The sequence below is a fragment of the Monodon monoceros genome, unplaced genomic scaffold (assembly GCF_005190385.1).
Source record: "Monodon monoceros isolate NGI ecotype Baffin Bay Population unplaced genomic scaffold, NGI_Narwhal_1 Super_Scaffold_5, whole genome shotgun sequence".
Classification (NCBI taxonomy): Eukaryota; Metazoa; Chordata; class Mammalia; order Artiodactyla; family Monodontidae; genus Monodon; species Monodon monoceros.
The window spans coordinates 51,083,955-51,108,030 of NW_021703782.1; the positions used below are offsets into that span (position 1 = coordinate 51,083,955).

Here is a 24,076-nt window from a genome sequence, read left to right on the forward strand (position 1 = left end):
CGGATCATGGGGATCATGGTGCAGACTTTGTCTTTGAGGCCATGTCTTTGCAAATTCAAAGAATGAAAATTATATTTTTAAAAACTTCTCTGGAAATGGTGCAGAGAAAAATCACAGGTTGCAGGGCAGAGAAGTTAAGTTAAAGGGAGTAGGAACATTATTGGAGTAGTTCAGGGGATAGATAATGAGGGCCTGAACGAATGCAGGAAAAAAAAGAGAGAGAACAAGAAGTGGTTATGTCAGATATATTTAGGACCCAAATTGACATTACTTCATCCCTAACTAAATATACTCAGTGAGGAAAAATGACTGGTTGATAATCTGTTTATCCAACAAATATTTGTTGAGTATCTGCCTTGTAATAGGTTCTGTGTTTTGGGCTGAGAATAAACTGGTGAATGATACAGACAAGAGGTATGAAGCTTCCAGATATCTGACTTGGTGACTCGATAGATGGCTAACTTTCATTAAAATAAAAAAGAGAAGCAGATACTTGTAAAAAAAAAGTAGAGAACATTCTCTCTGAGGCAACTTAGGAATGAAGTGCCTGTTGGAAAGCCTGGTAGGAGTGTCCATGGAGACGCCTGGTGTAGAGTTTAGAGATGAATCCCCATAGATGCCGACTTGGGAGCCATGGGAGCTGAGGCTCTGGCCTATGGCGAACATTTAGAGAAGAAGAGGGCCCAGGTCAGAAATGTGTAATATCAACAGTAAGGAGGAAGGCTGACAAAGAGAGGTCAGAGATGAAGAAGAACCAGGCAGGCATGTTGCACAGCAGCTGAGGAGAGCCCCGTTGAGAAAGGGTATATTCCACAGCCTTGAATACTGCAGGGAGCTCAAGTGAGAAGGTGAATAGAGTTCTTTGGATTTCCCAATTAGGAGATTATTAGTGATTTTGAGAAAGCAAATGATGGATAAGAAATTAGGAAAGACGAGGCAATGGCTAGAGGGTGACAAAAAATTGAGTTCTTGGTGGGAGTTTTGTTTTGATTCGTACATGCATTGGATACATGCTTAGAATGATGAGTAAAAGGAGATAGGAGAGAGAGAAAAGCTTAAAATTAGAGGAACCGTGATAACTATCAGTGGGAAAAGGCATAGAAATGGAAACGCTCTTCCCTAAATTAATATCTATACATTGGGTTTTTCTGTACATAAGATGCAGAAATCATTGTCTCATGCTGGTGAACTAACTCACTGATCATAATGGTGAACTGAGTCAAGTGGTTTTACAAGATTATAAGGGAGAAAAATTTATTTTCATATGAATTGTACCAAATATGTCCCTTAAGAAAATGGATTTTAGTAATTTTCAGGTAAAACATTTAATAGCTCCTAAATACACTTGATGACTAGCACAGTAAAGCATAGTGAATGGTGCCTCTGCTGGTGTTCTGTGTTTCAGTGCTTGCACCGTTTGGAGCTGGGTTCTTGTTAGATAGCACTGTGGAGTAAACCCAGGCAGTCTTGAGGAGCACCTTGTGTCTTTGTGCTCCAAAATAATTGCTGTCTAATCACACCTCACTCGTATTTTAAAGAGAATATAATGTTCATAAATGTCATGAAATAATAAAATAGTAATAAGGAATTACAGCATATGAAATAATTTTGTTTAAGTAGTCCCTGTATTTAAACAAACAAAACTACATAACACTCAGTTGCCTATTTTGTCATTTCTTTCCCTCTGTCAGGCTGAACCGAGTGTTACTACTTCCGATGCAGCTGTGGACCTCAGTTCATTTCCAAACGTGCAACATCTGGAGCTTCCCAAGGTAAATCTGCTTTGAGTTGGAGTGAAATGATGTGACTTCCTTGACACTGGTGTGTTAATTCACTGGTTCTCAAAACTGGGCTCCAGACCAGCTGCATCAGCATCAGCATCAGCATCACCTGAGAGCTTGTTAGAAGTACAGGTGTGTGGGCCCACCCTGACCTCCTGAAAGAGGAGCTTTGGGGGGTGCCCCCGCATCTTGTGTTTTAGTAATAAGCCTTCTCTGTGACGCCAGTGTGCACTAAAGTTTGAGAACCACTGTGCTTATTGATACTTGGGCAGGGACCCAGCTTTTCCTGCCTTTATGATTATCCCAAGGTATGACGTTTAGTGATCTCTCCTTTGATTTATTTACCAAGGACCTGCTATGGAGGAAATAAAAAGAATAAAGAAACGGAAGTTATTGTCTTTGTCCTTCGTGAAACCGAAAGCTCAGATAACTAGAAGTCTCACCGATAGGCATCCCTGAGGTATTTGCTTTTGCAAAGATCTGAGCCTTAGGTTCAAGTGACCACTTTAAAGAAGTGGTTTGTTGAACAGATGTTGAACAGCACCTGTAAATGTTGTCAAGTGCTGCAGGCTCATGCTGGAATGCAGGTGGGCAGTGGATGAGCAGAGTAGAAGCAGAAAGAGTAGTGACCTGCTCAGGGAAGAGGAGAGGAAGGGAGGAGGTAGGGTGGTGGGATAGAGGGATTGAACATGAAATACTGCAGCAGAAAGTGATGCTTCCTCTGCGACTCCCCAGCTCCAAGGCGTCCAGGGCAGCAGAGGCAGTCTGTCTGGATTGAATCTTTGTTTCATCAGGTCCAGACTTCACACATTGTGTGGTCTTGCTTTGCCTCCATTTTCTTACCTATAAATTGGAGATGATAGTATTACCTCTGATAATATTGTAATTATAAAGATTAAGTGAGTTGTTTATAAAGTGGTGGGCATAAAGCCTGGCATGTGATCAGATTTTGTTAAGCATTTAGTGGAAAAAAATACTGTGACTCTTCTTGGTTTGATTTCTTTTTTAAAAAATAACTCTACAAAAATGGATTGCTGTGGTCTTATCATACACGTTTAAGAAAAGTCATCGTGGGCAGTTTGCGTTGTGGATAGAGGGAAAAGAAGTTATTAAAGCTTTTTCTATCAAGAAGTCCATACACTTCCATTCAAGAATCCCTCATTCTGTTGCCATTTAACAGAGAGTCGTTTGAGGCACCAGGGGGAGAGGGGACTGGATATTCTAGCGGAAGTCTCTGAGTTTGTATAAAGGAGTACGACGAGAACGGATGTTAGGTAAACAACCAGCAAATGCCGTCTGTACTTAGTAAAGTACTTTTCTGACTACAGTTAGGTGAATAGACAATAATAGAACCAAATCTCAGAATTGAGTACATACAGCCATGGTAGATATAGAGTATTACTTATTCAAACGAATATTTATTTGTGGTAGTAGGAAAGAGCATTGGTGTGGAGTGTCCCAAATAGAGGGTAGCTCAGTTTTTTACATTTGGCATCAGCATTGAGACTTGTCAGTCTCATAGCACGTTGACCGTCCTATTCAGTGTGCCTGATTCTTTGACCAGTAGATCAGAGTTCGGGGTTTCAAAATGCTGGCAAGTTTAGGCACTTTATCTGAAGTCAACTTGATTATATCCTGTAGAGTTATAAGTAGAAGGAATGTGTGTGTGATAGCAACACTTTTGCATAGTGTATCAGGCTTTTCAGCCTTTTCTTACTACACATGATCCTCACAGCAAACTTGTAGTTGGCAAGAATTATTTTCCCTTTTTTTGGAGATAAGAAAGTTGAGGTTAAGAGATAGGTTAGGTAACGTATCCAAATTTCTAGAGCTAGCCAGAAAGGAAATTACAGCTGAGCTCTGCTTTCCCTGAAAGTGTGTGATTTTCTCTGTATACACGTGAAAAGAGCAGTGGCAGAGAGGATGCACAGTGACAGTCGGAAAGTCGTCAAGCATTAATCATCATTGCAAAGCCACAGTGTTGATAATCTTTAAAATGATGGTGAAGGCTTATCTCACTGTCGTGATCTTAAATGTCTGGTGGCAACCTTTGCTCTCATGTATACATTTCAGAGAAACCAGGGCAAGGTTCCCTTTTCTCTCTTTTGCTTTCCATCTCCCTAGGTGCAAACTCTAATGAGAAAGGTTGCTAGCTCTAACCAGAATGAAATGTGTAAAACCCTATGGTAATTTTGTTCACGTAAACGTTAAGAAAAGGTAAAACCCAATGTTATGGAACACTTGGTTTTCATTTAAAAAAAGTGTGGAAAATACAGACAAAAGTAGGTGTAGCTCTTCTAGCTTTGGCAGGTTTTCAGTGCAGGTCTTTGGGTTCAGAGTTGAGAGGATTTTCACTCCGCACCACATCAGAACACGAGTATTTGAAGTAACCAGTCTGGGTATTCAGCCCCAGAAAGGACAGCGCGTGAGCAGTCATGGCAGTCTGTCTGCTAAAGGAGGAAGGACAGCAGAAAGGGATGAAGGGGCCAGTGTTAGCGGTTATCTCTAAGCTGTAGGCCAGAAAGAGGAAGAAGGAGGATACTTTGGTGTTGAATCACTTAGTTAGCCAGTTACACAGAGCTAAATTCTCAGACGTTGTACAGTCATTAAATTGTTGAATACGTTTTAGTTCTCTAGATATTTTGTTAGAGTTACTAGAGATATGTTACTGGATATATATGCTAAAGATACTAGAGATAGTGGACATATGGGAGGAGTGAAAACATTTGACTATTTATTTGATGGAGGAGAATTTAATCCCATTAAAATAATTGAAAGTTTGCTTAAGAAGAGATTTCTAATAGTGGATTTTTTTATTTTTTATTTTTTTATTTTTTTGCGGTACGCGGGCCTCTCACTGTTGTGGCCTCTCCCGTTGCGGAGCACAGGCTCCGGACGCGCAGCCTCAGCGGCCATGGCTCACGGGCCCAGCCGCTCCGCGGCACGTGGGATCCTCCCGGACCCGGGCACAAACCCGTGTCCCCTGCACCGGCAGGCGGACTCTCAAGCACTGCGCCACCAGGGAAGCCCTGTAATAGTGGATTTTAGAACAGTTTTCTTTTCTAGCCCTTGGGTAAGAAGACAGTGTTCAGAAGTTTTGGTCACATACCTTTTCGTTTGGATAAATTTAACCTGTTTCACGTTTTCTGAGTGTTTCTGTTTTTGCTTCTCTAGGATCAGGGGGGTTTGGGCATTGCCATCAGTGAAGAAGATACACTCAGCGGGGTCATCATAAAGAGTCTAACAGAGCACGGGGCAGCAGCCAGGGTGAGCCTTCCCTCTTCTCACTCTCAGAAAGTGGTGGGGAGGGAATTCTTTCTGTAAATTCACTCAAAATCTTCCATGTTTCCATCTAGGATGGACGGCTCAAAGTTGGAGATCAGATTTTGGCTGTAGATGATGAAGTTGTTGTTGGCTATCCTGTTGAAAAGGTACTTTTCCAAAAGAAAGCAGATGAAACCATAAACTCATCCTTGAACATGGCTAAACGTGTGTGTGGGGGGGGTCAGTCATAGGGAATCAGAGCTGTGTAGCTATTTTAGACAGATAGCTGCAAGGAAGAAGAGATTCTTTGGAACTTACTTAATTTCTACTTTCTGTTTTCCAATTAAGATGATGTTAAGGTATTTTTTGTTACCTGATAAATTCAGGATTCAGTCAGCATTTTTGATAAATATCATTTCAGTTTTTCCTTAGGAAAACTTGGAACTTCTAAACAAAGTTCAACTTAGTATTAAAACTAAAGGAATATTTTTTAATGGATGTTTGCTCCTATAAAATATCCACTATGTATATTGCTTTATAAACAGATTTTAAAACTCAACCATTAAATGTATAACTTTTATTGGGGTTAAACAGTTATTTGTGCCTGAGTGTCTTCCTCCTCAAAAGTGATGTTAATACCGTACTTACCAGGAGTCTCATTTGAGGCCTTTCATAAGTGCTAGGAAAAAAACCCTATTTTTCTTGAGATTTGGAGTGTCAATGTTTCCATTTCTACATTGGCCAGCAAGATGCTTAAACCATTTTTAAATTCAGTTTTAATAATTGTATGGGTTTGATCCTTTAACTCAACATGTGTATGTTCTAACTTGCCATTTGGCTTGATTCTTCTGTTGCACAGTGTTCCTTATCTTGCTTTTAACCTAAGCGTTTCCATATTATTAAAAATGTTTGCGTAAGCTGCTTCGCATTCTCTGTAGAAACAGAAGTGGGTAAAGCACCCCATATGTCTTCAAAGGTTGTAAGAATCCAGAGAACTGGGCAGTATTAATTAGAAATGTAAAAATTGAAAGCCCGTTACTTATATAATGAAGAATATGGTCAGAACTAGACTTATAGCAGAAATTAACTGTGGCCTTAATCAATATCAGGGAATTGGAGAAACTAGAAAGGAACTGCAACCATTCTTGCTTGACCACTCAAAAATCCTGACAGGGAAAGAATTTGCCTCTGACTCTTCTCTCAACCATAGATGGTTCTAGTTTCCAGCTATAATAGTGGAAGTATAAGTCTACTAATTTGCCTGTAAATTTTATTTCCCCTCTAAACCAACACCCTGCCAGTTTATTAGCCTTTTGAAGACAGCGAGGACAACAGTGAAACTGACCATTCGTGCTGAGAATCCAGATTCCCAGGCTGTTGCTTCAGCAGCTGGTACAGCCAATGGAGAAAAAAAGAGCAGCCCCCAGTCTCTGATGGTCCCGCCGTCTGGCTCCCCGGAACCAGAGACCATCCGAAGTAAGGGCTGGTCTCCTGCTAGTCCTGCGCGTATGACACATTCAGACTCAGTATCGGGTCCCTGTGTGGGAGCCACCTGCCTGTATGTAGCCCACTGCTTGAGAGGCCGTAGTCAGGGAGCCTGTTGGTGAAAGGGTGGTACAAACGAAGGGCTCCTGAAGCAAGAGCACTGGACTGTGAGGCAGGGGATCTGCCTGCTGTACATTAACCATCCATAGAGCCTTGGGAAAGCCATGCAGCCACTCTGAGCCTCAGCTTGCTCATCTCTAAGACAAGGGAGTGGTACTCTTTGCTCTCCAAGGATCTTTTGCTAAGGATATCTGTGATTCCAGGTATCTTACTAATACATTAGATACACCATTTTGTACATTCCTTTTTTTATACTACTGAACAAGTAACTTAACTTCCCAAAGCCTCAGTATTCTCATTTTAAAATGGATACAGTGATGCACCACTTCACTGGTGTGAAGTCAGCATTGCCTGGCACTACATCAGACTCTTAAAAATGCACATATATGTAGTTGATATGAGTTGTATCCTTTGAGTGTAAATAGTAGATACTGTCAAAGTAGATGAAACAGTTGTATGTAGAGCACGGAATGAAACTTTTGTGTATCATTAAAATGCCAGTCTAGTATATTGAGGCAAATTATTCCTTTGAGTTACTTTTTTGAAAAATTACACTGGCGTTTAATAAAAGAATAAATTTCAAGCTTTGCAGCACTGAAAATAAAAGTACTTAAAAACATTGCTTTTGGGGCTTCCCTGGTGGCGCAGTGGTTGAGAGTCCGCCTGCTGATGCAGGGGACACGGGTTCGTGCCCCGGTCCGGGAGGATCCCACATGCCACGGAGCGGCTGGGCCCGTGAGCCATGGCCGCTGAGCCTGCGCGTCCGGAGCCTGGGCTCCGCAACGGGAGAGGCCACAACAGTGAGAGGCCCACGTGCCGCGAAAAAGAAAAAAAAACAAAAAACAAAAAAAACATTGCTTTTTTTCTGCAACTGGGGAAAAAAATCTCTTTTGGCCTCCAGACTGAAACATTCAGTTCTTTTGAACAGATTTTTAAGGAAACAGCAGTTTAAAACATTTGTAATATAGTTGGTTGAAAAGTCTTTTTTTTATTGAAGTATAGTTGATTTACAATATTGTGTTAATTTCTGCTGACTCAGCTATATATATATATATAAAATACACACACACACACACATATACATATATATTCTTTTTTATATTCGTTTCCATTATGGTTTATCCCAGTACATTGAATGTAGTTCCCTGTGCTATACAGTTGGACCTTGTTGTCTAAAAGTAATAAATATCTGATGAAAGCAATCCTTTATTTAGAAATACTAATTCACTAAAATGTTAAAAAAATACATGGAATTTTTTTCATTTTTCATTTTTAAGTAATCCCTAAATAGCATTGTCTATAAAAATATAAAATGCTAAATGGAAACATAACATAAAAGAAAATACATTACACCTGTTCTTACCATTCAGGAGCAAGAAAATAGCCTGCCTCTGATTCCTAGAAAGAGAACATTTTTTCTAAAGCTAATCTATCAAGTATCCCAGCTTTCCCAAAATATGACATTTGCTCTATGCTTTTTGGTATATCATAAAACATATGATGTGAAGACTCTTATAAAACAAAGTGTAAAATTGTATTCTCCTTATTTTTTCGTAATCTAATCTTATTTATTTAATTCTGAGCATTTATGCACCAGGATTTAATATCCGAGTTCATAAAACATCGAGACACAAGGAAAGAAACTGCAAGTGGGTCTCACTTGATGTCTTATAAACTCAGATATTAAATCCAGCTGCTTGTATGCTCAGATTTGATTACATAAGTAGAGATGCTCTAAGATAGGATGAAAAGGAAAACCAAATCAAAAATCTAAAAAGCCCTGAATGGCAGGCACCATGACCAGAGTTACTGATGTCCTTTGTGTTTTGTCGTCTCTCCTGATTGTGAGTTAGGTCTTCACCACATATCTCAGTTCTGAGTTTTACAAATCATAATTTCATAAGAAGTTTGTTTGGGTCCCATGAAACGTAGAATATCGAAGTGGAACTAGAGGTTCAGTTCAACTCTCTGTTCTCATTCCTTTTACCCATTACCTCCAGTAATTAAAAAAAATACAGAATACTGCATAAAATAATATAACAGGTAATTTTGTACCCACCACCCTAAATTAACAATGACGATTTAATCATTTGTTGGATAGTTTTAAATATAACTAAAAGAGTAAGATGGAATTATATAGTCTTCTTTGTCCCCAACTTGGGCCCATGTTTCTGCTCCATCCCCCAAAGGCACCCAGTGTGGTGAGTTTGATGTATATGCCTTCTAATCAATTTTTGTTTGTATTTCATTTCACTTTTAACTTATTTTTAGGTACAAGCAGGTCATCAACACCAGCAATCTTTGCTTCTGATCCTGCAACCTGCCCCATCATCCCAGGCTGTGAAACAACAATTGAGATTTCCAAAGGGCGGACAGGGCTGGGCCTGAGCATCGTTGGGGGGTCTGACACACTGCTGGTGAGGACACAGCCAGAGATGCTCCACATACACAGGCAGCCTCTTCAGTGAGCCCTGAGAGATAATTGTCAGGGAGATTTCCATCAGTTTTATGAAAGGAAATACAGAGGCTTAGAAAAATGTATCATTTATTGTTATTTTAATTTATAGGGCAGATACTCAGCTGTGTACTGGGATTTTTATTTTGAGTAAGCCAACACTGACTTAATAATATTTCTTTATACTTGTGATTGTGACCTTTAGATTCAAAATATTTCTGTTAGTTTATTAGTTCTTGCCATATTTTAATTTTCTTTTTACTGACTGGATACTCTTGGGTTAGACCCATATTGAGAGAAATCTGAAAATTTGGATAATTTATAGATAAAAATTTCTAAACGTCAGAAATGCTTTTAAAATCCATTCATTCCTTTTGTGGATAGGAAAGATGATGAGGTGAGGTATATCTATTATATATGCGTGTGTGGGTGATTGATACATTTTATAATTTTTTTCTTTAAACTGCCCTATCATGTAAAAGAAATGTAAGCTTCTTTGAGCCTTTTAGCAAAAATTGTCTTCTTATGCTTTTCTTTCAATTTTGATATGTGACTCACATATGGATGCAGTGAGTGTATAACCCTTATCACTGTCTCTAAAAGTGAAGTGTGCTTTGACTCCATTTCTGCTCACCCTCCCTAGGGAGAATGGTATAAAGCATGGCTGTGTTTTGTTTGTGCCCTTAGGGTGCCATTATTATCCATGAAGTTTACGAAGAAGGAGCAGCATGTAAAGACGGAAGACTCTGGGCTGGAGATCAGATTTTAGAGGTACAGAATGCTGTGCATGTGACCTTTACAACTAACCAAGAAAAGGGTACTCTGGGGAGGATGGTCTTTGCTTATTTCTTTTTCCCTCCCTCCTTCCCTTCCTCTCCCCCCTCCCTCCCTTCTCCCTATCTTTTTTCCTTTTATTCAACTCACCTGGTTCCTCACCCTCTGTGTCCCATTTCTGTACAGGTGAATGGAATTGACTTGAGAAAGGCCACACATGATGAAGCAATAAATGTGCTGAGACAAACACCACAAAGGGTGCGCCTGACGCTCTACAGAGATGAGGCCCCGTACAAAGAGGAGGATGTGTACGACACCCTCACCATCGAGCTGCAGAAGAAGCCGGGCAAAGGCTTGGGGTTGAGTATTGTTGGTAAAAGGTATGACTGATCAGGGCAAATGCAATGACCTCTTGGAAATGATTGAATTTAAATTCCTTGGAAGAGTACTAGCAGCAGTAGAATCTTTCCCAACTGCTAGTGTTCTGTAGGTAGCTATTTCAGCCCATGCAGTAGTGGAACATCAGAAGACATTGGTGTTGAAATTTTTTAGTCCGTATTTTGAGGGATTTTGGAAGTACTAGACAAAAAGCCATTTGGTACTTTTGAGGACCTGCTGGGTGCCAGGAGATACATTAGGTTCTGGGGGACAGAGTTAAATAAGACATGGATCCTGGATCCACGGATCCAAAAACTCAGTTTGGTAAATGAGTATTAAATATATTCTTGCAACAAAGGAATCTGTTGATGAGAGGCAGAAACGCATCGTGGGGGATCCATGGAAGCACAGGAGAAAGGGACCGACTGCATGACCTTATTTAAGGGAAGTAGATTAGGAAAACCCCTTTATAAAGAGGTGCCAGAGATGAAGCCAAAAATGAGAGGTGAGAGTTGGTCTGACAAAAGTGGGCGAGGATATTCTAGGGAGAAGGATCAGTGTGAACAAGAGCACACCATCAGAAGGGAATAGAAAGTGTAAATTAAGAGGCCAGGGTAGTAGGTTGGTGAATATACATAAAGTAAGTACCTCATTTATTTAAATATGTATATATAGTTAATATTAAAAAGTATATAATCCAGTAAGTTCCAACACTTTTATTCTTAAGATGGGAAAGCAGAGTATCAGATGGTGAAAGGGCTTGTTTGAGGTCATGACCTTAGCAAGAACAAGTGATACAATTCAACTTTTACTAAATGTTTCTACTAAGAGTTATCTTTGCATCTCAACAAGAAGTCCTTGAGTTATTTATACTTTTATGAAAGGAAGATTGAAATAAGTTGAATATTTGTTCATTTTGCATAAACCTACCTTGTATGAAAGTTAGACCTGTAATGATATAAAAGAAGAGACATCACAGCAACGGTACTTAATTTTGAGGAACAAATGGTTTTAGTTTGAGATACATATCCGTTATTTATTTTCAGTAACGTTAATGACACTGGTGATAATAGCAACATATTTATGTAGGCACAGGTCAATATCCATTCAAGGCTTCGTTATGGTGTAGAAAGAACAATAGATTTAGCTCCCAGTGACTGACTCTCAAGTCCTGTTTTTGCCATTTAGTAACTGTGACTCATAAAATGAGTATAATAGCCACTTCTACTCACAATGTAGAACTGTTGAATAAATATGCTTATGAAAGATATGTTCAATCTATGAAATATTGTAAAGACATAAGATACTGTTTATTACAAAAAATAATTCTCATAGTTGCACCAGTGTTGCTGAAAACAATAAAACTTTCAAAGTCATAAAAATAGAAGTACAATTTCCAGTTGTAAAATGTTAGCCTTTCATTAAATAAGCATTGCATTACAGCTGGGAAAAAATAATAATGTTGACATTCAAAATTTTACGTTTGCAGAAGTGATACTGGAGTATTTGTGTCCGACATTGTGAAAGGAGGAATTGCAGATGCTGACGGAAGACTGATGCAGGGAGACCAGATACTAATGGTGAATGGAGAAGACGTCCGTCACGCCACCCAGGAAGCCGTGGCAGCTCTGCTGAAGGTAGAAATCCAGTGTCACAAATGCTCATGTGTAACAGTGTAAGAGAAGGAGGGGCGGCCACATTCAAACAAGTGTTTATTTAATATGTTCTCTCAAATAAGACATGTTTATACATTAGACACCATATTTCAGTAATAAATCTCTAAATAACAAACTTACAATCAGCTGTTTATTATTATATATTTATTTAGCAGTAGTAAGAATTATGAACTGAGTATCTGTGTTCTTAGTAAATCTTTTATCACAAAGTGATTACTGTGTGGCTCTGTTCTTGAAAGAAAAACACATATTCAGTCCACAAAGGAGAAAAAACGTCTTAACCTCAGTTCTCCCCTGCCCCCCCATATTTATATTTGGATTTATTCTTATGACCCCTAGCCTAAGGGAAGAATCTCCTCCCTGGCACGGGTGTTCTTTGAAAAGGGACTCAGCAGAAAGGCGGAAGATCATAGGAGGCAAGAAGGGCACCTCTGGAAGTCATGCTTTCTGGACTGCCCTGTCCCAGCCCCTTCCTTAACCACTTACTGGGCGCTAAATTGGAAATCTTTATATTTCCCCAGAGATGAAGAATGTGGAAGAAAGATTTTATCCTTTTTGCATGACAGAAGAGAATGTTTGGTTCACATCTTATTCTGATTCAAAACTATTGAACTATTTAAAGTTTGACATGTGAAGTCACAGTTGGATGGGTCATCCTTATGAAATGAAGACAATGCAAGGCAGATTTACCGGGCAGTACCTTCAACAGTTATTATTGTTGTTATTTCAATAATTATAAGGCCTCCATCCCAAGGTATCATTGCTAGTCTTAAGTACATTTTACATTGTGAAATCTCTTTCCTCCATGGAGTAAACTCTCCATGAAGAATCATTTTCTGATTGGAAAGGCAGGTCCAGTCTCATTTTAAAAATGTAAAATATAGAATAGTCACTTAAAAATACAACTCGTGGAAGTTTAGACATATTTCCTATCAGGGAATATTCCAGTTTCCAGAGGGGATTTGTGTTCCTACAAGTAAATAAAGCAGTGTTTATCTCATTGTTTTCCTTTAGCTAACATGTGTTTTTATGACCTGAAGTGTAGTTCAGTGCTGATTAAAAATCGATCGCCATCAGTATCCATGTCATGTGGCACATGTTCAGTAACATGAGCACATAACTTCATGACAGTGTCTGACAGAAGGAGAAATGTCAGAGATCTCAGATGCTATTGGGAGCCTCTTCAGTGGCTAAGCTTAGCTTCATGGAGTGATTTTCAAGTGAGCATCTTGTTATAAACCTCTGTGGTTTGCATAGGATCTGGTATATACATATAAATTTAGTTATTAATAAAGCACACTTAAAGTCTATCATTTCATCTTAGAGTTATCGATTTTCAAAAAATAATTAGAATTCTTTAAGGAGAAGTAGCTTCCTTTAGGAGATAAATTGACAATGATAGTTAACTCTGGAAGATAGATACCTCTCAAAGATAGAGAAGGAGACATCCATAAAATAACCTAAATAATTTTAGAACCAGTTAAATCACCATTTAAAAACCCAGTTTGGCAGTATATAATGAGAGCCTTAAATATTTATATAGCTTTGCTATTTGTACCTCCAGCTGCTGCTGCTTGTTGTTTTGACTTGTTATTTCTCCATTTAAACATCTTGCAGAATCCTCAATACACAAAAAACTTCACGTACATAAGGTTCATTGCAGTGTTGTTTGTAATAATAGAAAACTGGAAGCAACACAATTGACGATACTGCTTTGTGCTCGACACTTTGATAAGAATTGTGCATGGATAATTTTATCACAACAGCCTATAATGGTCTCTGTTTTTAAAATGCAGAGTAAAAAGACTTATCAAGGTAAACATCTGCTAAGTTCGCACAGCTAGTAAATCACGTAGTCTGGATTTTAAACCAGTGTATATGACTCCAAAAGCCTGAGTTCTGAAACACCTCATTGTGCTACTTTCACATTAGACTGTATAGCATTTCTTGCATGCTTATGATTTATTCATAAAGGACCACAGGGAAATTGTCTTCAATTCTCGTTTTGTGTTTACAGCAATATGGCTTGTTTAAGTATTGTATATTATAATATATCTATTCAGGTACAGTGAGGCAGTAGGGAGCTTACCCAATTATCTGAGTACCTCTGCTATTGAGGGCAAAACGAATTGTTGCGGTAGTGGTTATTTTATTGTTTTTGTTTTGTACTTTAAGATCTGAGTTACTTAGTTCTTTTGGCCTGTCTAAATTAGTGTGTTCCGTGAGATAATTGCTTGATTCTCCATTTCTCTTTGCCTTGACAGACATGCTCTCCATGTAGATCATGAGGCAGTAAGACAGACACTGGGTGTTGCTGCTGCTGCTTCTTGTTATAATTTTTTTTTTTTTTTTTTACTAGTTTTAATGTTTTAGAGAAGCCTTTTTCCACAAAGGATTGGAGGTATCCTTGCCCGTGGAAATTCCAAAAGGAAAATGCCTTTCAAAAACCCAGTTTTGAAGGGTAAAATGTAATTCTAAAGCTGACTGTAGCATTTTATTTAAACATTTCATCGAACAACTTCCCCCCCAGTGTTCCCTAGGCACAGTAACCTTGGAAGTCGGAAGAGTCAAAGCTGGCCCATTCCACTCGGAGAGGAGACCTTCTCAAAGCAGCCAGGTGGGTAGCTGTGGAATTCATCAGGGCAATGCAGTCCATAGGCCAAAAGGAACTCAAAGACGGCCCTGACCGTGAGTCTGTCCAGGGTCACGTACACAGGCCTGGCCCCCTGGCAGCTTGGCAGAGTGGCTGAGGTGCAGAGTTTGTGATAGGGAAGAACGAGAGATGGGAGTGGACAGGCAAGCAAGGTGGATGGAGCTCTTGAGTACTTTGTGAGTCATTCTAAGGAACTTAATTCCAACCATTCTTCTTTTCTGACATGATTCTTTTTCCATAATCTCAAAAGTAAACCTAGTAATATATACATATAAAGTCTACAAAGACATATGTTTAAAGTATTTTTATAACAAACATTTATCAATCAGTATTGAACTGAAAAAATCCCATGTAGGTGAACTGTAGAAGCTCGCCACCACGTATAAAATATGGTGTGAGATAGCTGGAGTCTCTTGGTAAGCCCCTCTCTTGTCTTGCCTTCTGATGACAGAAGCCCATTTTTATCAGCCTGTCCTTAAGGAGCTCTTAGTCACCCTTGAATGATTACCATTCGTTTCCTGTCGACTGGCCCTAATTCTGCAGTTGTTGAAGTCCCCATCTATGTACAGCATTTGTTTAAATTTAGAGAAGATTAGCTTGGGTGAGATTATGAAAATCCACTAAAGTTTTAGGAAGGTTGGAATCAGTTGCATCCGTTCTTTTGCCTTTAATTTATTTATGTCATTGGACAGATTTTTCCTAAAAAAGAAAAAAAAAAAAAGAGAAAACTCAGTGGAAACTCTCCATATTGATTGCCCTTCAAATTACCAAACGCCACTGTTGCTTAACAAGTATTTCTAAGCCCATTAAACGAATTCTGAAATAAGTCATATTTAGCGGGTATTATTACTTCCCAAACTTTCTAAAACAACTGTTATGTATTTGTAGATGAGTGAAGGGAGCCTGTCATCGTTCACTTTTCCACTTGCGGGATCCAGTACATCTGAGTCACTGGAAAGCAGCTCAAAGAAGAATGCATGTAAGATTGGATTGAAATTTTAAGTGGTTTGAATTTTGGCCGTCAACCGTGATTTTTTCCCCTGTTTTACTTTACTTCTGAAGCCCTCTTTCCTCTAAATCATCCCAAACCCTAGTATAGGTGCAAAAATTCAGAAGAGCATGAAGCAATGCCTATAGCGGCATTTCCCACTTGATGTTTTCCCTACGAGGTATACTAAACATTAGAATCAGGATCCTGCAATTTTTTCTTGCGAAGCAGATTTTTGTATTTGATTTTTATTCCCTTTTTCTGTTTAATGTAACACCAATATATCAGAAGATCCCATTAAGTGAAGCTTTCTTTCTCCATGAAGATTGCAAGAAATTTGGTTGATAAAATTAATATGATCCTCCTGTGTTTTAATTACATGAAATCATGAGGCAGAGGGTTTTTTGGCTTGGAGCATTGGTTGAAAGTTGTTCAAATTGAAGAAACTAACCATATGGCAGTCTCTGTTTGCAATGTAACTAATATTCTAGAAATTTAGGCACTTAAGTCCATGGATTCTTTTTAATGCTTCCATGACTTTATTTCTCTCAGCTGTGCACATGTCTTTCTATCCAAAGCACATCCTGTCCTTAACTCATTCAAAGTGGATTATGGAGTTGTGTAAGCAATGCTTGAAATAAGAAGGAAGAAACAGGATGGTGTGTGCATTTTTCCAACTGGGAAGTCCCTCTGTAAGACAGATTTAATCATGTGTGCTAGTAACTTTGAAACCCCCTTTGCAAAAAAAATTAGGGTACCTCACTTAGTCCCATCTAGCTGTAGACATCAACTGAAATTTAAACTAACATTAAAAATGCACTAATAACCATATTTTATCTTTTTCCTATTTACAGTGGCATCTGAAATACAGGGATTAAGAGCAGTTGAAATTAAAAAGGTAACTTGGGAGAGAGGAAACAATATAAACTCTTTTGACTCCAAAGGCATCTGCATATGCATTTTCCTGTTAGCTGCCTTACTATTTTATAGTACCATCTGATAAAATATGTATTATGTGCAGTGGAAATAGCCCAATGCAGTCTTTGCTGAATTTCCTTGTTTGAAAAATCATTTTTGGTGTACTCTTTATTGCCACAAATGGTATCAACCCAGCCCCACGCAAAATAATGCCGGGTCTCTCTCACTTCTCATATTAGGATAAATTAGCCTTTGCCTTCAACAGAGATTTCCCATTCTCCTGAAACAGATTCCTCTGATAGCCACGCACAACAGAGAAAATAAAAGCAGATATAAGTGCTGAGCACACTTGTAGACACTTCATACCATCGTCATTTCATTTAATAGTCACTGCAGCCCTTTGTGAGAGGCACGGTAATCTCCATTTTGTCCGTGAAGATCTAGGGATTCATTGAAAGCAGTGGACTTGTTCCAGATCCCAGCGTTTGTAAGTGTGGGTTTCTGGCTTTGAACACGGGTCTCTCTGATTCCTTTTCACTTCATCAGCTTCCTTGATTTTCCTCATTCCCTGTAGCATGATTTTCATTTAGTTTTGATTTCTTTAACTCCTGAACAGATGCTTATTTTTCTAAATCACATTAAGGACCTGTATCAAATAAAGTAATACAATTTTCTTGGGCATCATTTTCCGCCCTCACATCTAGAAGATCAAAGTTAACTATAGAATATTGTGCCAAAGAGACCAAAATCCAATTAAAAATATCAGTTTGACCAAAATACTCTGTCTGTCCAATGGCAGGGACCCACTGACTCATTGGGGATCAGCATTGCCGGAGGAGTGGGCAGCCCGCTCGGTGATGTTCCTATATTTATTGCAATGATGCACCCGAATGGAGTTGCAGCTCAGACCCAGAAACTCAGAGTAAGTTTTACTGATAGCTCTGGTAGCCCTAGCAAATCTGTCAAAAGGTTTTATAAACCCTTTGACTCTGGCCAACTGTTGCAGGCAGTTTGAGATGTCTGTCAACTTTTAAATCCGCTTACCCAGCCACATCAGGGCTTGCTTTGGGTAAAAGATGAAGAAAGTTAAAAGAGAGGAGAATTTGTTGTTGTATACAGATTTTCAAGTAAATGAAATGGGATGATTTATAGTTATTTCTTAATATTTTTTACTTGTTTGAAACCCTGTGGAAGAAGTTAAAATAAAACAGAAGGTATTCTCAGAAGGTATTGCCAGAATGAAGTGAAATTTTTTCTTTATGTGTTTTTTTGGTTTAAATGCTGGTTTAACTTTATTAAATTGAAAATTGTCATTTATGTTGCATTTGTTCATAGTTTTGCAAAAGTTTAGTGTAAACATGACTTACAATGTGAAACTATACAAAGCTTGATTCAAAATTGAGGGATTTTGCATATGTAGAGCACTATGATAGAATTTATGCTAACTGCCCAGTTCTGAAATCATGTGAATATTCCATTAAAGTAACTCAATCTCTATAAAGTAAAATCTATATGGCCTCATGCCTTAAAAATGGTCTCAAACCATAAACACTATTTAAATACTGTCTAAATCGGTAATGGTTCTATTTCCCTTTGCTATGTAAATTTATGACTGGCACTTAAAAACATTGTACGCGTAACACAGGGGTCAGAAAACTTTTCTGTAAAGGACGAGATGAATATTTTAGGCTTTGCAGGACATACATGTGTGTCCCTGTTGCAACTATTCAACTCTGCCTTGTGAAAGCAGCCAAATGATCATGTCTGTCCTCCAACCAGATTTTATTAACCAAAATAAACAGTGGCCAGTCTTGGCCTGTCAGCCGTAGTTTGCCAACTCTTGACTTAGAGTCACAGCTAATGTGTATAATAATAATATCCAGAGAGATTCTGGTTCCCAAAAGATAGCAGATATGGTATTCTTTTAATAGGAAGTAATGTCTTAACCAGGAGAAACAAAGAAAAGGGAAGCGTGATTCCCTGCCCATTGCACCAAAGATGATAGAACTCAGCCATTACTTGCAGCTTCTCTTTGTGGTCGCTGCTGCTTGGAATTGGAGGTTTCCTTGGTTCTATTTCTATTGCTGATTAGTAGTATATATGTGGTGTGGAAGGTAGGGAAGGAAATCATCCCACTCTCCATGGCTGTTGTAGCAGATGGCTATTTCTCTCCCTCGCAGGTTGGGGATAGGATTGTCACTATCTGTGGCACATCCACTGAGGGGATGACTCACACCCAGGCAGTTAACTTTCTGAAAAATGCCTCTGGCTCCATTGAAATGCAGGTAAGATTTTTATCCCAACTCTTCTAATATGGGTAGCTTGAGGACACATGAGATTTAATGTTAAAGCTATAAAATGATTAAATCTCCTATTATTGTATTTACTGTTTCCCTTGAACATAAATGATTACTTTGAGAATTCCAAGAAAGTACATAGGAAACGCATTCTGTCACATTTTATCCTGATGCATCTATCATTTCATACTTTATATCTTAGGGGGAAAATTCATGGTCTTGGCAGGAAATGATTAATTGCTGAAATTTTAAGTGGTGTGATTGAGTGACTTACATTCTAAAGATCTTTGGAAAACAATTGCATGTGAAACCATGTTTGAAAAGCATCAAAGAACTTGGTAGAATTGAATTAGTAGCATATTCTTAGTGTCAGTTGAAGAGGCCTCTGGACCTTATGAAATTCCTGAATTTATGCTAACAGAAATGATTAAGTGGATGATAAAATACACATTTTATTCCCAGTGCTCTTTTTGAAGAAAAATTACGATGTCTTCCTAGCCACATGAGCGTGTGTTTTTTCTCTTTATATTTCTCCTGTGTACAGGTGGTTGCTGGAGGAGATGTGAGTGTGGTCACAGGTCATCAGCAGGAGCCTGCCAGTTCTAGTCTTTCTTTCACTGGGCTGACGTCAAGCAGTATATTTCACGATGATTTAGGGTGAGCTCATATACTATGGTTTGTATGTCCCTGTTACCCACGTAAAGGTGAAATGACGGAAGATGAGGTATAAAATATGAAAACCAAGTGTTTCTAAACTCTTTGATTATGGAATGGTAGGTGGATAGATAGACAAGCAGATATGCATGCATGCTACTACTCTTCCCACATCTTCATCTCTGAGGTTTTTTTTTTTGTGGTACGTGGGCCTCTCACTGTTGTGGCCTCTCCAGTTGCGGAGCACAGGCTCCAGACGCGCAGGCTCAGTGGCCATGGCTCGCGGGCCCAGCCGCTCCACGGCATGTGGGATTTTCCTGGACCGGGGCACGAACCTGTGTCCCCTGCATCGGCAGGCGGACTCTCAACCACTGCGCCACCAGGGAAGCCCCATCTCTGAGTTTTTTGAGGGAACATTTTAGTCTTGGGGGTCAATCTATCCTTTTAAAAATTCCAACATTGCCTAATCATTTAATGAATCATACTTGTGATTAAAAAAAAAAATTCACAGTTACCCAAAAATTGAGTACACAAGAATTAGAATATAGAGAGAGGAGCATGTTGGAATTTTTACATAATTTGATGCAGCTTTTATATTTCTTATCATCTATTTTTGTCTCTGAGCTTGGGAATACTGATGTTTATGACTTATTCCATCATAGTCTTTGGCAGTTTAGCCTCTCACTTTAAATAAACTGGAAAAGGAAGGAGCTGCTTTATACAATGAGAGCTTGCCATGAATATGTTAGGTTAAGGGTAGTATACATGAGTAAGAGAATAGGGTGTTAAGTAGTATTTCATTAGATTATGTAAATTTAAGAAACATAGCACAGCACACACTGACAATTTAAGCATCCCCAAAATACCCGTGATGTACTCAACTGTCGGTAACACAGAGAGTTATACTAGCTTTAGGTGGATGTCAGCTAACCCGTAACGTACAGATTCATGGAGATACATATATATATGCCATATATATATCTATTTTTTAAAAGTCTAAAGACTCTTTTTTTTCTCCCCTTTACTGTAGACCTCCTCAGTGTAAGTCTATTGCACTAGACCGAGGACCAGATGGCTTGGGCTTCAGTATAGTAGGAGGATATGGCAGCCCTCACGGAGATTTACCCATTTATGTTAAAACAGTGTTCCCGAAGGTAAGCTTGCAAATTTTAACCACCCTCTTCCCCCCTAAGCATTCATTAATGGTGGTCAGCAGCGGGCTTACTAGTTTATGGCTTGAGGTAACGCCCAATGATTAACAGTTGATTCTTTTCTTGTGGAAATCCCTACAGGAATAGGTCATTAGATATGTTTGCCCAGTTTGAGATTTAGTTATGTTTAAAGGAAAATAGGCTCAAATTGAAGTTCCATGGGTGCTCTCGACAATATACATAAAACTATTAATGAACGTTAGACAGTCAGGCCTGATTGTTTCCCTTTGGAAACAAGTTGTATGTGATTGAACGTCTTTTGCAAATAGGACATTTTACATATGTGTATGCTAAAGAGACCTGACATTTTTTTTCTTTGCATTTTTTGTTGTGAAATATAAAACAGGCACAGAAAAGTACATAAAATACATAAGGAGAATAACTAGTTAGTAGGGCATTTATTTTGCAAGTTTCATTTCATTGAATGGAATAGAAAAATAACTACGAAAAATATTAAGGAGTATCCAGCAGCTCTATCACCTACCACAGATCAGCTATTTGCATTCAAGGGATTCAATAAAGAAAAGAAAACTGTTGGTATATAGTTATAATCATATAGCATCCTCTTCTTTGGTAAGAAAATTTAGAATACAAATAAAGTTATTAACAACATTGGTGAAGCTATTAAAATAACTTAAACCGATATAATTATTGTTAATTTTTTGTTAAGACAATTTTTAGGAATGACAAAATTTCCTGCAGGAGAAAATTCAGATTCTCAAAATTTTATACCACAGAGGAAACAAAATTATGTTAGACCCATTAAAAGATTTGGTACAGGAGCTTTAGATTAGTATTATAGTCCTTTAAATAGGGAGGTTTCATTCTATTATTTTGAAAAAAAAATTATTTTTCACCAATTTAAAGTGCTGTATCTATAGCTATAGCTCTCTCTCTAGCTATAGGCTTAATTTATGAGATTTTTTAAAGCCATTGGTATGTCCAAAAATACAAACAGCATTTGCCAGTAAATAGAAGAGTCATGCAGTCCTTTTTCTCAGCCTCGGAACAATTTATTTAAGGCATGCTAGTTAGAACATATTTTAAGAATTTCATCATTATGGATTCCTCATTAACTTTTCCATATTTTTAATCTTATATTTAATTGCATAATTGCCTACTATACTTATGCCTAAGATGAGGTTCTTTTCCAAACAGCAGTGTCTGTGTTTAGTCTTAATCATTTAGGGCCCATAAGGAATATGAAGACTGTCCACCCTTGGGAAGTAAAGAATCAAGCAGCTTAAGCCACCTTTTGAAAGACAAAGAAAGAATTAGAGTTAGCACGACTTGTGCCTTATCCTGTCCTTGTCAGCATACATGTGGGCTTTTGTGCTTCTGCAAACCTTTGGGTCTGGTGGCCCTCATGCCCTTGTCCTATAAAACTGCTTTTGTCCTGTAAAACTGCTAATCCTTTGTTTTCTTTCTGTAGGTCTTCTTTATAGGATAAAAAATCTTGGATTCTATGAAATCATCCCTACTAAGCATATTCCCAAATATTCTTTATTAATTTGAGTTCCTACCAACTGCTGTGCTGAACAGCCAAAAAGCCATCCAACTAATCTATTGACTGCTAAATTCTCTCTCAAATTGGAATCTCAGTGCTGAAGCCATTTAGGAGAAAGGCTTCCTTTGTGTCTGTTCGTCATTGCTTAATGGCTTTGGAGCACCTGTGGAGCGCTGAGAGCAATGTGTGTGTACATGCAGAGCAATTCACATTCTTGTTTGGATCTTTTTCTGTTGTGTAACTGCAAGGCAGCATTTTTTGAGAAGTAAACAAGCCACTTTATAATTGCAGGGAGCAGCCTCTGAAGATGGGCGTCTAAAGAGGGGTGATCAGATCATTGCTGTCAACGGGCAGAGTCTAGAAGGGGTAACACATGAAGAAGCCGTTTCCATCCTTAAGCGGACAAAAGGCACCGTCACTTTGATGGTTCTCTCCTGAATTAGCTGCCAGAATTGAGCCAACTCAACTTCTCACTTACATCCCATGCTACAAAGAGAGTGGAACTGGTCCTGTGCACTCCTCCTGGGCTGTGTTCATCCGGCTCTTCAAAACTGTAGGAAAAAATCGCATGTAAATTTGTTTTTCTCATATGGAAATGATTTTCTTACAACCTAGCATCACTTTCCCTTTCTCTTTGCATTTTGTGATGGAAACTCAACGAGAAGGGCTCTTTGCATAGATAAATCCAGTCTTTCTTCCTGAAGATATATGACATTTTATAATCACGTGGGCAGAAATTAATATGGGCTCAACTGGTTAGTAGAGAAAGGAAAAAAAATCATTCAAAAGCTAACCAAGGGGAAACGGTCTCATGAAATTAAGGTGAAAATTGAAAATATAAAATAAAGAAGAAAATCTCAAGTTTTATAAAAATGCGTTCTGTTAATCCACCTTCTCTCCCCACTTCTAACTAAAACAGAAAAGAAAAAAGTTGTACTGAAAATGTTTAAAAATACTTTCAGTATTTAAAAATGTTGACTATTATTAAAACATTGCAACTCCCAGCTCTAATACGCACATATATAGTTTTCTCCTAAAACGGGCTTCAAGATTGGGTAAATAACAACAGGAAGCAATGTTCCTAAGTTTGTAAAGAAACCACTTATTGCACATCTTGCTGTTCGTTTTCATTTTTGACCTATTATACAATATTTTCACATTTCTATAAGTGAAATGATGACGCTGCCCTGTATTGACTGCAGTTTCTCTAGAAAGCAGCCTTGCTAACCACGCAGGAGCATAGGAGGCTCTCCGAATTGTTAGTGATGGTTTTAAGGGATGCAACACTGAAACTGTGTCAGTGTGCTGTGCAGTTGGTTTTCAATTAGTATTAATCTTAATGACAGAGAAAAAGCAATGTGTTAGTAATTATTTTGGTTGTATGCCATTAGTAAATTGATAGAAAAATTAAGGGGATTAACATAAGTTCATTTCATTGCCTTATATTAACATCTTATAATACAATAGTTTAAGACTAAGGGAAACAGATGGAGCTGTTTATTGAGACAACTGGTGAGGAATTATCATGTGTTCATTCCCATTTTAGAGCGTGAAACTCCTACAGTAGAATATATAAAGTCACTTTAAATATTATCTATATTTGTAACAAAAGTAGTGTACAGATATTTTATTACAGCGCTTTTGTGTAAATGCGGAATTGAAGTGAATAAATAAGAAGTTTCATGGTGCACAAAAAAAAGCAGGCATTTTTATTTTGTTCTTTTTACTGGGGAAAAGCTTTATTATACTGTTCAAGATTTACAATTTAAAATTGGCTTTTATCATGTCTAACTGAACATATGGTGTCCATAGTTTTACAGTTAGAGAAACTCTGGACAACAACATTATGAAAAGCTCAAAGCTTTTTATGCCCAGAATTTTTACTAATGCTAAAAATGCACAGACTCCTCATGGA

General features: G+C 38.3%; 1 protein-coding gene across 12 annotated transcripts in view; it reads left to right on the forward strand.

Moving 5' to 3' along the window:
• MPDZ (multiple PDZ domain crumbs cell polarity complex component) overlaps window positions 1–24,076 on the forward strand; it is a 264,202-nt gene that overhangs the window by 144,233 nt on the left and 95,893 nt on the right. For 8 of the 12 annotated variants that reach the window (XR_003790781.1, XR_003790780.1, XR_003790786.1 and 5 more), the window contains 16 exons: window positions 1,692–1,772; window positions 4,956–5,048; window positions 5,138–5,212; window positions 6,347–6,521; window positions 8,922–9,067; window positions 9,793–9,876; window positions 10,066–10,259; window positions 11,747–11,894; window positions 14,464–14,550; window positions 15,475–15,565; window positions 16,429–16,472; window positions 17,292–17,414; window positions 18,673–18,777; window positions 19,334–19,446; window positions 20,474–20,597; window positions 22,453–22,731. Coding sequence is in view for 4 of the 12 variants with exons in the window: in XM_029202750.1 (XP_029058583.1) it covers window positions 1,692–1,772; window positions 4,956–5,048; window positions 5,138–5,212; window positions 6,347–6,521; window positions 8,922–9,067; window positions 9,793–9,876; window positions 10,066–10,259; window positions 11,747–11,894; window positions 14,464–14,550; window positions 15,475–15,565; window positions 16,429–16,472; window positions 17,292–17,414; window positions 18,673–18,777; window positions 19,334–19,446; window positions 20,474–20,597; window positions 22,453–22,599 (1,830 nt within the window). In the remaining 8 variants the exon portion in view is untranslated. Of the gene's footprint in view, window positions 1–1,691; window positions 1,773–4,955; window positions 5,049–5,137; window positions 5,213–6,346; window positions 6,522–8,921; window positions 9,068–9,792; window positions 9,877–10,065; window positions 10,260–11,746; window positions 11,895–14,463; window positions 14,551–15,474; window positions 15,566–16,428; window positions 16,473–16,879; window positions 17,415–18,672; window positions 18,778–19,333; window positions 19,447–20,473; window positions 20,598–22,452; window positions 23,861–24,076 lie in introns of those variants that run through there. The other 4 variants (XM_029202750.1, XM_029202753.1, XM_029202751.1 and 1 more) reach the window with 2 other exon arrangements.